At 36.2% G+C, this 12,607-nt stretch overlaps 1 protein-coding gene across 1 annotated transcript in view; it reads right to left on the bottom strand.

The window, feature by feature from the left end:
• mdga2a (MAM domain containing glycosylphosphatidylinositol anchor 2a) overlaps nt 1-12,607 on the bottom strand; it is a 195,026-nt gene that overhangs the window by 24,673 nt on the left and 157,746 nt on the right. The window contains exons 11-12 of the mRNA XM_055044237.1: nt 10,070-10,218; nt 1,449-1,626 (exon numbers count right to left, since the gene is read on the bottom strand). Of these exons, the coding sequence (XP_054900212.1) occupies nt 1,449-1,626; nt 10,070-10,218 (327 nt within the window). The remainder of the gene's footprint in view (nt 1-1,448; nt 1,627-10,069; nt 10,219-12,607) is intronic.

The following is a 12,607-nucleotide window of genomic DNA, read 5'->3' as shown; positions in this document are numbered from 1 at the left end:
TATAGAGGATAAAGATGTAGAAAAGATCACCTAGGAGTTGTGCATTTATATGGAGCGCTGCAGAATATAACAGTATTGACTATATGTCTTACCTATCTACGTCTCTGTGCTTTTGTCCTCTAAGTCTAGGACAATAATCTGAGATGCAGCAGTGGCTTTTATGTCATATTAGAGAATATATATGTTTCACTGCATTGCTTGATAGCAGGAATTCTGATAATATACAAAAGTTTTATTGACGTCTGCATATTACTATGATGAAACAATATCTCCAGTATGCATTCAAGTTTAAAACTGTGATTTCTTTGTGCTTAAATGTAAATATTGTAAAGACTAAAGATCTGATGTTTCTGTGGAGGAAAATCCTTCATGTGGCCAGAGTTCATTTAAACTGTGAGCAAAGTCTTAGGCTTTTTGCAGTATTGCTCTATTTAAAGTAAATATCCAGATTATTTAGGATATTAAGGTCACAACCTTGTTTTGCTTCCACTATGCAAATCCCGAAACTCCTGTTTTGAATCATTTTGTTGAAACGTAGTGTAGTGGGCTTCTCAATGTACATTTGTTTCTTCATTCCTTATCTATTCAAGGAGAAAAAACAAACAATCTCAAACTGAAACAACAGTTCTTTGTGAAGCACGACTCTTTATTTTATTACCATAATCTTTGGTTTAGAGTCTAAAACCGGATGAAATATTACGATTGCTCTGTTTGATCAGCACTGAAATAAAAATACCTTCATGCTATTTGAGAAACATTCCAGGAGACACAACAAATCCTCTGGCAGAAAAAAGAGACAAACAAGGAAAAGAAAAGTGTTGTCCATGGGCAAACTGAGTGCAGAGAAACATGAATCACCTCTGACCAGTTTTGTTTGGTCTGATGACCTAAATGACATGTTTGAGTCATCTGATGCTCGGATGCTACGCCGATCTCTCGAGCACACAAACAACAAGTCAGCCTTTAACCAAGCCAAGGATAAAAACCTGACTCAGGGAATAAAGGTCAGAGGAAGAGATTAGTCAGTTGATCAGCATTCATTTGGCTCAAGCTGGAAAGGAGCAAACCACGCTGGAATCAGGCTCAACCTCTCAAGACTTGATGCGTTAGATGCAATTCAAATGACTTTAATGAGTTCACTTTTTACTGGTCCATCCTCATACATATCATGCATAATAGATCTCTGTCTTGATCGCAGAAATGGCTGCTGATGCCAAAGTGAAATTGTGATATTCATCCATGAATTGATGAACACGTGTCATGGTACGGACGCAAAAATTGGGAGCCTGGGTTAATGACAAAGTCACAGAGTCTCCATTGCAGCACCATGGAGATGTGATATACGCCACACATAGAACCGACACTCGATTTTATTTTTTTTTCTGTTTTTCAACCTGCTTTCTGTTTTCTTGAGAAAAACCTTAAAAGACACAGTTTTTGACTCTTACCGCTGTAGGTGATGATCCGGACGGTGGAGTCGCCGTCTCCAAAACGATTGATGGGAGTGAGACGCACCTCGTACGATTCGGGTCTTATCAGCTCGGTAAGGTTGTGTGTCATGAGCTCCCCTTTGCCGATGGTATCGCCCACAGGAATCTCCTGCTCCCACCAGCGCTGTAAGCCCACCTGAAGGGAAAAACCAGCAAGAAAACTGGATTATTAAAGTGTCAACGGCACTTGATGATGTCGTCGCTGACATTGGTGCACAAAGCTGTTAATGTAAAATGAGCCTTAAAGTCGAGAGCGTAGTTAACACATAAATATTTGATCTGCAAAAATCTGTTGTATTGTTTTTCAGGCTGTACAGAAATCACAGCCCTGCTCTGTTTTAATGAGTGAATAATAAACAACAGATGTTGCAAATATGACAAAAAGGACTCCAATGTCACTGTAAATCTGTTCAAAACGATTAAAATGTTTGAGCTTTGTCAAGAAAATCCCTTCAAAAAATTTGATGCAGTGCTACGCAGTTAATTTAGTTTCTACTTTGATTTTCATTTCACCTCCAAACAGTTAAAAATACATGATCTACCAGCAAAATCTAACTTTTAATTTGACTTCCATGTTGTGTAATGTTGTGTAAAATGCAGATTGAAACTCACAAAACCATGGAGCAAATTTTCACACCCTGCAAATTATTCCTCACTGGTAGATTTTTTAACCAACTAACCACAACAATTCAACTTTTTTGATCCATCAAAGCACATTTTCCTGTGTTTTCAAAGCTGTTAAAATGATGGAAGAAATAAAAGACGACTACATACTTTTTAGGTGTGAAACATAAAATTTAAATAATAATACTTTGGGGCGCAATAAATTGTGTTTTTACACTCAATAAGTAATTGCAGTATTGACCAAGATAATCACATATTCATGGGCTGCTCAGTTTTCAAAAGACAAATTAAAACTCCAAAAGGCGAAAATCAATACAATCTAAAGAAAACAGACAACGGCAATAACATGAACGCAATTAAATTTCAGTCTCAAATATCTTAAGTTTGTTGAGCTTTGCTCTCTAATCCACAGGCTATAAAACATGATTGATAAAAATCAAAAGTGTCTTAAAAGATTAGGATCTGCAGATTATGTGGAGCATAAATTGGTGTAGCATGTATTAAAGCTTCTTTACTGAACAAAAGGGAAGACGTGAAAGTGAAACCACAGTTGGGTATTGAAAACTCTGAGGAACGAGTTATGATGTTACACCCTCTGTCACATCTCTCACTGGATGTCAGCATAGAAAATAAGTCAATAAAACCAGTTTGTTAACCTTTATTTACAATACCGCGCGCAAAAGACTCTGAATATGTTTCTGTTCCTGTATAAATGTTAACCTCCACATTAAGGCTGTCATTTTTCAATTAACAGTTTCTATAGGCTGACTAAAACTATTGCCAGTAGAAATAAATACATTGAGGTTTTTTTGTTGTTTTAATGAATCAAACTCACTTTTCCTGGCTGCTGCAACCATTTGAATGATGTTTTTCACAAAATAGCTAAGCAGACAAAAGAGTCTTATATCCAGTGGTGCCCAATCATATGTAGGTGACCATGGTGTTGATGAATGCTGCTATGTTTGCATCATTCACACATTTTCTAAAGTGTTCAGCAAACCCATTTCAACATGGACCTTGGATTTCAAATTTGGCCCTGCAGTGTACACAGCCTATCTCCAGTTGAATAAGCCTAGTTATCACACAAAATATTGAGTGTTTTGTCATCTGCAGTGATACAATGCGGCTCTGGTGGATGTTAAAAAGACTCAAAAGCAGTCTAGCGGGGGCAGAAAGATGCAGAGTAGGCTACATTTTATCTTCAGGAATCAGTTTAAGGGAATGACCTGCTCCAAGATAAGTTACTCCGTAAGCACGGGACAATGGAGATGGAGTGAACAAAGGTGTGATAACAGAGCACTGGAGTCATAGTGTTTAGGTGAGAACAATACTAATGAAGTAATTACTTGTAGTTTGGATGATCTGCAATTATGAGGTACAAGTTTTCATCAGCATTAGCTTTGGAGGTAAATAGTGATTCACCTGACAGAGCTAGCTTGTCCCTACCTGAAAATATTTACCTTCCTCTAAAGTACAAATGGCATTGTTGCTAATCGCTAATACAGTGTTGGGCTGACTGCGTGTGTGTTTGGGTGTTTTCTCAATCTCTCAAATAAAAGAGGGAACGATTTTAAGCAAAACGGATCTTTTCCATTGGCAGGGAAACAACGTTAATACGTGTTTTTCTTGTTGGCTGGACAACGAGCTGTCATTTGCACATCTCAAACGAGTTTACCTTTGAACCCGAGGCAACAGCAAAGTAATTCTGCCTGGACATTTAATGTTCAGTGGAAACACTCTCTTTTATGGCCCATTCTCTGTAAACCCACAAAGTGGTTGTGTATAAAAATCCAAGTAGATCAGCAATTTGTGAAATTTAATTCAGCCTGATTGTGTCTTTTTTTCTTAAATTATACATATTTAGCAATAGTTTTTGCCTCATGTTTTAATACAAATACTATAATTTTTAAAAAGCATTCTGGAAGAAGTAAAGTGAAAAAATAAATATTTATTCTTATCACATTTATGTTGTTATTGATATAAATTATTATCACATAATTCATATCACATTCTAGATTTACCGCTACCACTTACAAAACGAAAAAAACACTTATAATAAAATTACATGTAATTGTTGGAATGTAACAACAGAATTATTTAAGACTGTTAAACTTATTTTCTGATGATAAAAGCCATGCTTCCAAAACGTCTCCAGTTTTCCCCGTTTGCTGCTATCTTGGCTCTTGACACTTGCTTCACTGAGTGAGATTTGAACAGAAAAGAAAAAAAAAAAAAAAAAAGCAATCACATTTTGTTTACTAAACCCAAGCCACTAAATGTGGACTCACCCTGATGCCAGTGGAAAGGCTTGTGGCAGAATGCGAGTGTGTGGGGAACACTTCAGAGAGCACAGCATCAGTTCAGATAGAGAGGACTAATGTTACTTCTAAATTGCCTGCTTCACTCACCATCACAGCGACAAGCTCTTCAGCTGCTTTTTGGCAACCAGCTAATTATAATGCCTTGTGTGAACATACAGAAGTGCACAGTGCAGCATTTATGCTTCTCATGTTTGTCGTTGTGAATTCAGCTAAGCTTTCTACATGTTGTTGCTTTGTGTTTTATTAATTTCATGCTGTTATTGTTCCCCAATGTGTATACATTTCTACAATAGGTCTAAAAAAAGGGTTCAGACACATGTTGCCTCCAGGGACGCGCTGGGTAAAGAAACTCGAATATTAATTTTGAAAAGACTGAGGGCTGCTAAGAAAGAGGAAGTTCAATAAAAAGGCACATTTCAACAAAAGTAACTCAACTTGAAAAGCAAAAGACCACAAAAATGGAAAGATTGCGAAACATAAACATTATGTTATTGTTTTGTGTTTAATGGAAAATACCAACTTGAAATTTCTTATTTCCAGCAAAGAAAAAAGCACAAAAGAAATCAAAATGAAAGTCAAATATTTTAATTGTGAAAGTGGATATGTGTACAATTATACATTTAATTGTAAATCGGGAATGGAGTCAGTATTTCAGCATCCTCTCCAAATAAAACGGCTACTTTTCAAAGTTCCTGTAGCATCTAGCTGTGCTACAATGCTAACACAAATATGGATCCAATCAGCAACCAGGAGAGATTCTGTTTCATGTGGTTTTTAAATAAATAAAACTGTACTCAAGTCTTCAGAAAAATGTTGTACCCTTTGAACATCTTTGTTTTCAATAATTGAGCTAAATTTAGAGAACAATTAAAAACAACATCAGTAAAAACAGTTTTTACCTGACAATTGAACTGGAGTGATGTCAGATGAAATGTAGTGCTAATAAAATAATCATAGGAGAGTTGTTTGTTCTTATCACAAAGCACATTTTGAACAATTTATCAATAAATTAAGCACCTAACACCTGGCATTTCTTATGTGCAGAGCCATATGTCTTCCCTTGAAATTTCCGTTTGACTCCACTTTTAGTAAAATCATTGCTAAAATGCAACAGTGTTAAAATGCAAGGGAGATAAAAAAAAAAACAAATCTTAAAAATACACATCATACGTCCAGAGTGACTTGGTCATTGTGTATTTTCTGAAGCTGCAGGTAGAAGTAAGCAATTGAAACTAGTGTTGTCAAAAGAAAAACGTCAAACGAAAGCCAAGATCAGCTTTGCCTCTTTTAAAAGCGAAAAGCACCATTAACATACAAATGAAAATGAAATAGTCAATTCAAACCACAGAACTTCTGACTTTTGCGCCTTTGTCTTGGTTCTGCTAAATTGAGGCATCTACCTCCTGTCAAGTTCCCCCCTCCCCCTAAATTTCTGATTAAAAACATATTGATTTATTTCACGTGATTGCAGCAGCAGTGGCAACTTCAGAAAACCCCCCGAAAGACATTAGCAATGTTCAAAGTCAGCCTGTGAGCCAGACGCAACATGAGAACAATCAAATGGACAGCGTCATGTTTGACAGGAGCAAATCGCCTATGGATTACCAGCATGTAATTAATATGGCCTCTATTGAGCCGCCTGCTCATCCTGACGTGTCAGATCAATTCAACAAGACAATACAGAGGCAGGAGAGTGTGGCCTACAAGAGCGGAGAACAATGTTGGTCAAGTTGCATTAATTTCATCCCTATAATGTATGAAAACTCACCAAGTATGTGTCAGTTTTGATTAATTTATAGCAGTAATACAACTGCAGTAGCTCAATAAGTATTTTAGTGCAGATTTTCTGTTGGTTGTCACTGTTGGTGATTTATTATTAGTGTTGATGGTAAACATTTCCTATCTGTAATAAACGATACTCACATTTTTGAGTTCAGGTCTTCAGAATCAAGAGAAAATAATTCATAATTAAAACAATTTAAAGCAAAAATACAAACTATGTATGACTGCAACAAGATCTCTAAAAAAAAACAATTAGATAATCAGTGCTATGGCGTGCAGCCAAACTTACAAAACAGATGTTTACCAAGCTACGAAAGGGTAAATAAAAACACTTTGACACTATTTGTGGGACGTTTGCTGATTTGATATGTGCCTTTCACATATGCCTGGAAGAAAATCTAAATAAACTTAATGAGAGCTTGCTGTATTTTTCATTCAGTAGATGTCTGTGTTGAAAAGCCCGACGTTTTTTGGCTGAATTGTCACTGAAGCCACAACTGGCCATTGCCTTCCTGTGCAATTTTGCCTGAAAAAACTCTCAGCTAATTTTAAGCGATGTTTTTTTCTTTCTCAGAAAAAAACCTAAAACATATCTTTCGGACTATAAGCCGCTACTTTTTTCCTACGCTTTGATCCATGCGGCTTATGGTCCGGTGCGGCTTTTCTGTGGATTGTTCTTCAACCGCTACGGGGCTTTTTAGCAGGAAGTGAATCGTTGGAAGTCAAAATATGAAATCAAAGAAAAACTTTGTAGGTGCGGCTTACACCACAAAAACTTCACCACAAAAATCATGCCAATGAATTGAATGCTAACTTTTTCTGCTTGCTCCCCTTATATATTCTACACATACACAGGATCAAGCCTATGTATGCGAGCTACCCTTTGGTATATCTTGCTGAAAGAAAATCAAGCTCTGGGAACAGAGAGAAGATTTTGAAGCCTGGCTACAATATCAAAATAAGGGCAGATGTCACACGTTTCTGCTGCATCTCTGACAGATGCTGTGATTTATGCTTTGTGCGTCTGGCTGGTGCATACCTTTCAGCTACAGCTTTATTCCCATTTCCCCTCCAGTCAGACTGTTTCTGACGAGGGCACCGGGCGATAACACACAGCAATCCGTTACAAAGGCATAAGGTTCACCACTACCAGGTATTAATTCAGAGGCAGTGGGGGAGAATGATCATAATTCTCTGGGAATGGCAAGGGAGCTGCTGCTGGATCTATAAATAGATTTAAGTGTTGTAGTGTGCATGTGAGCTTTCTTTACTGCACCAGTCACAGCGATGCTGAGGATATCTCTGCCATTTTCTTTTTTCTTTTTTTTATTTACAAAAGGAGCCTTTACTCCCACATGTTTCTGTTTCATTTCTTGCTTTTTCTTTTGCACACTGCCATGAAACTTTTGCTGCTGTCTGACTAACTTTTCCAGAATATATATCCCAAAAAATCCAGTCAGTCTCTTCAAATCTGTTCTAAACACTGAAATGCAGTCAGCTGCTAAAAGAACAAGAGGCAACCTAAAGAATAAGTACGAGCTCACGTCAAGAACGCAAAAGATAAGTGAATGGATTCACATTCATAGAAAATCTATGCAATTTTTCTTATTAATAAGTAAATTAAAATATTGGACTTTAGTAGGGTTTTAATTTCCACAAATTTAAAACCTTAGAATGTGCAGAAAACTGGATGAAACTTTAATAACCAATTGTGCATTTTCTGCCCAGTGAAAGCAATATTGTCTTTACTGACAAGTAACATAACAGACAAATAAGTGCATCACACTACGCAAACATAACCTTAGAAAGTGTTTTGAAGGCTTGTGTTCCTTCAGGGTGTAGGGCGAACGTGATTTTTATTATTCATTACAAACACAACCAAGGACGTGTTTGCTAATTCTGGGCAGGAATGAGATAATTCAGAATTGCAGCTTGCATGCATTTTTGATTTGTTTGCTGTCTGCTTGATTTTTTGTTTTTGTTTTTATTTGTCATCATCCAAATGTGCAACTCCTAACTGCAATGTCAACATTAACCTGAATTTCTAAGGGCAATGCAATGTTTGTGGCCGTAATTGGAAAAAAAAAAAATGTAGAGTGAACCTTTTCTACTTGGAAATCCGAGGAACGAGAGAGAGAGAGAGAAGAACTGAGAGAGGAAGGTAAACATTGATTGCCCAGAGAGAAAATGCATCCTTCCCATCCATCAATGCTGCCTTCCTGTCATCTGTGGAGTTTGCAGGAGAAGCAGGGAAAACAAGAGGAGAGCGTGCTAATTCTCACCGCAGGGCTCCACTTCCACCTCTGTGATGGGAGGCACAGACAGAAGCAGCTCGAGAAAATCCGCCGTGTACGGCTCCTAATATGTTAACAGCCTCCACCAAGCATAATGAGACAGACCATGGAGAAGAAAAAATAAACTCTACACGTACCACTTCTAGTTCTTCTATATGCAACACTTATGTTTCACGTTGAAAGGATTTTGCTTCTATAGCCTGAAAAGTCTGAAACGGTTGAGCAACGCAGAGGAGGTCAAACACTACTGAGTTTAAGATTAAACAAATCTGTCTTCAGACACATGCCTTTTAATATGTAAGCTTAATATCCACTGTGAACATTTCAGAAGATATAAGGTTAATATGTAAACAACTAAATTGCACCATCACAATCAATCAATAAAGTTTATGTGCAATAATAAAGTTATTGTTGTAGGTTGAACAAAAATGGGCTGCTGACACCAAGATCTCAGAGAACAGAAAAAGGGTTTCTCAGTCTTGTAGAGCTGACTATGCCCTTCAAAAGCATGTTTTCACATTTTGTCATTTTGCAACACGCTTCAATTACTTTATTATCATTTGATAAAACTGGAAGAAAAATAATATGTGGCAAGTATTTCTACTCAGATGAACAGACTGAGACCTCAGAAGTGACCGATAAAAGTTAATAAAGCCAAACTTTATTAACTTTTACTGATTAATAAAGGTTGGCTTTATTAACCAATCTTATTAATCTCGGCATATTTGCAGGTGTTCAGTGACTTCTGGAAGAGCTCCTCTTCTAATGTTACAAAATCTATATTAAAACAAAAAAAACAAAACACATTATTCTTTTTTTCCAAGAAAAAAAAATAGAAATGAAACCCTGATGTTCCGTCTTGAAATACTATTTAATAATAAATTTGTTTCTAAGATCCCCCACAGGGTCACAAACTACCACAACTGGAAAACTTGAAATATCAAAACACTGCGGCAGCACATTTAAATCAGCATCGATTTTTGAAGTTATCATAATAGTTTTCCTCATGTTTCTCCCTTTGTATACTTTTTTACAAAGGGGATTTTATGCAACTTTGGAAAAAATTAAGAGACCACTGCAAAAATGATAGGCTCTCTAATTCTACTCTTTATTGGTTTATGTTTATGTAAAACGAACATTGTTCTTTTATTCTATGCACCACTGACAACATGTCTCTGACATTCCAAGCACAAATTTTGTATTTATTTGCAGAAAATGAGAAATGGTCAACATGGAGAGAAAGATGCAGTGCTTTCAGACCTGAAATAATGCAAAGAAAACAAGTTCATATTCATTTAGAAACAACAGTACTAATGTTTTAACTCAGGACAAGTTCAGAAATCAATATCTGGTAGAATAACCAGGAGGTTTTCAGGGGGGTTCAGTGCAGAGGGCGTTTCATTTTTTCCAGAGCCGTATAACGTAGGCATTATGTTTCTGTCTATTGTAAAAATGCGAGGTCGTATTGTCGCAAAATGAGAAAAGGTTAAAGGGTTGAGAAACCTTTCACAAGAAAATAAAAAGTTTTTTTATTTTTTCAAAATCCTTGCATTCATACCTGTCTGATGCCGAGCCTGTAGGCAACGATGCGGTCCACAGCACCGGGGTTCATCTGGGTCCACTGCAGCTTGAAGCCGTAGACTCGCGGCCTGTATTGCCACAGAGGGCTGTAGGTGTCGTAGTAAAACTCTGGAGGGTAAGCTTTACCTAAAGGCAAGCACAATATGAAAAGCATTTAAATTTCATGTTTATTTAAAACATTTGGTCATTAGCTTCACTTTTGTTCAGCGTTTAGAAGTTGGGGAGTGGTGCTTCCTCTGAAAAGTAATCTCTCTCGTCTTTTGTGGGCTCTGGGCTGTTTACTTTTGCTGCCATTTATAACATACTGAAGAAAAAAAAAAGACCCCATAGCCAAAATAATTCCTCTTTAAAGTTCCCCAGAAACTGCTTGCCGAGTGCTATTTCCTTCTTCAGATTTATTTAGCTCCCGATAGGCCAGAGGGGCATTTCTTCGTGGAAAAATCTGAGTGGTTTATTGTCGTTAACTTAGGCGTTTTGATCAGATAACAACTTCCATTCTGCTAAGGTTTTTGCAGAAATCAAACTGTTATTTTATCTTTCCCATGATGAATTAGTAATTTTGAAAGTGATAATAAGAAAAAAAAAAACAATTACCGTTAAGATTGCATAAAATTAATCAGTCTGTGGGTTACATACTCATGAGAATAATCTATAGAGCAAGACAAAACAAACACAAAAAGTTAATTTTATTTTCCTTGCTCATGAATGCTCTAGCAACAAAATATTGAGTGTTCAATTGGAAAACCAATATAATTTGTTCTCTGTATCATCAAAGGTCTGGAAAACAAAACAAATCAGAAACAATTCAGCACATATCAGCGACTGGTATATAGCTACAAGATTTTTATGAGTAACTTAAAATTTTCTATATTTTTGTGCCTTGAAAACAATTTTCTTAAAAACAAAAGTAAATTAAATGAAGCAATCACAGAATCAACTACGTTAAACTAAGAAGAACAAATCGACCTACAGTTTACATTTCTCTGTGGAGTGAAAACAAAATTAAATATGTCACGTACATCAGCGTAATGTAATATTAACGTTAAAGATACTTTTAGAAAAGCAAAGAGAGGGAATCCTAAAAGTTATTTTGTTACGTCTTTGCTTCTCAAACTGTGGTGCAAGTAATACCTTTAGTGGATTCAGAGAAACCTTTGTGTCAGTTATTTTCAAGAAAATAAAAATAATTAGTTGTTTGGACAGACAAATATTTACTTAAAACACTTCTCTAAAGATAATAAGAGTGGAGATTACATTGAGTTTTTCAAATCCAGACTGCATCTGATGTGTTGGTTTGAACTTCAACCATGTAGGTTATTTGTGTATGAGAGTCTTACATACCAGTCAAATTCAGACTTGAAGGAACTGTGGTGGAAAAATCACTACAAGTTAACATCTGCTGATCACGTTAGATGGTTGTGAACTCTCACCAAAATAACTATTTGGGTTACATGTACAAGGTTGGAAGTTGTTTTCTACAGCTGCATCAGAACCAGACTGTCTCGGCCCTTGTTTTACTTTCCTTATCCTTGGTATAAAACTTGAAGTGTTGTCTCTGCCTGGCAGAGCTTTTCACCTGGACCTGCTTCATTATTGATTGTCCTGCAAGGTCTCTGTATTGTGCACAATATATGAATAAGTCTGATTGAGTGACTTCACCTGCTTCACCTTAAAGTAGTTTTTTCTTCCACAACAGGACGCTTTCAAAAAAATATTCCTACTAAAAACATGAACTTATGCTTAAGCAAAACCCAGCAGATAAAAATATTTTGTTTTGATGTAAAAAGACAAGAAACTGAAAAGAATAAATAAATAAATAACATGTACCACCGTACTACTGGGGAAACGTAGTATTTTCTGAGGTAATACTGTTTTTGAAAAAAGTGAGAACCATTAATCTACATAATTTATTAACAAATTTGCATCACAACACACTACATGAATGCTCTTGAAACTACACACAAATACAGTAATGGGACGCAAATGTAATGCAATGAGTCCAATACACTAATGTACTCTCTGGGCTCTCTGCCAGGACTAAAAGAAAAGTATAGAGTCTCTTATGAGTAACAATGCTTACTTTGTTAGAATCTGTGAAGAGATACAATATTGAAACAATAATAATAATAATAATAATAATAATAATAATAATAAATAACACATTTTCCAGATATGAAGCTAATTTCTGACAACTGAAGAAAACATTGACATGTATGCTGAATTCTAATCAAGATCCAGCAAAAAGCTCAGAGGATGACGTTCCATGGAAAAATAGAAATCCACCTCAATGACATGAGATTATGTTAATGGCAATATTTAAATGTTAGTGTGTTAGGCTTGTGATAAACTGAAAATGTAGTCAGCGTCAAATGCTTAAGTTCAAAAAGCCTACAAGTTCCTTCCTAATTATACCAATAGAAAGCCGATTAGTTTTTTTTGTCAGAATGACATCAAAGGGAGAAAAAAAAATAAAAAAAGAAAGAGAAAAAAGTTAATCAGCTCCTAACAGGCCTTT

Source organism: Poeciliopsis prolifica, unplaced genomic scaffold, assembly GCF_027474105.1.
Source record: "Poeciliopsis prolifica strain line A6 unplaced genomic scaffold, Auburn_PproV2 SCAFFOLD020, whole genome shotgun sequence".
NCBI lineage: Eukaryota > Metazoa > Chordata > Actinopteri > Cyprinodontiformes > Poeciliidae > Poeciliopsis > Poeciliopsis prolifica.
Note: the sequence above shows the minus strand (reverse complement) of the source record. Positions and strands in the feature narration are given on the sequence as shown.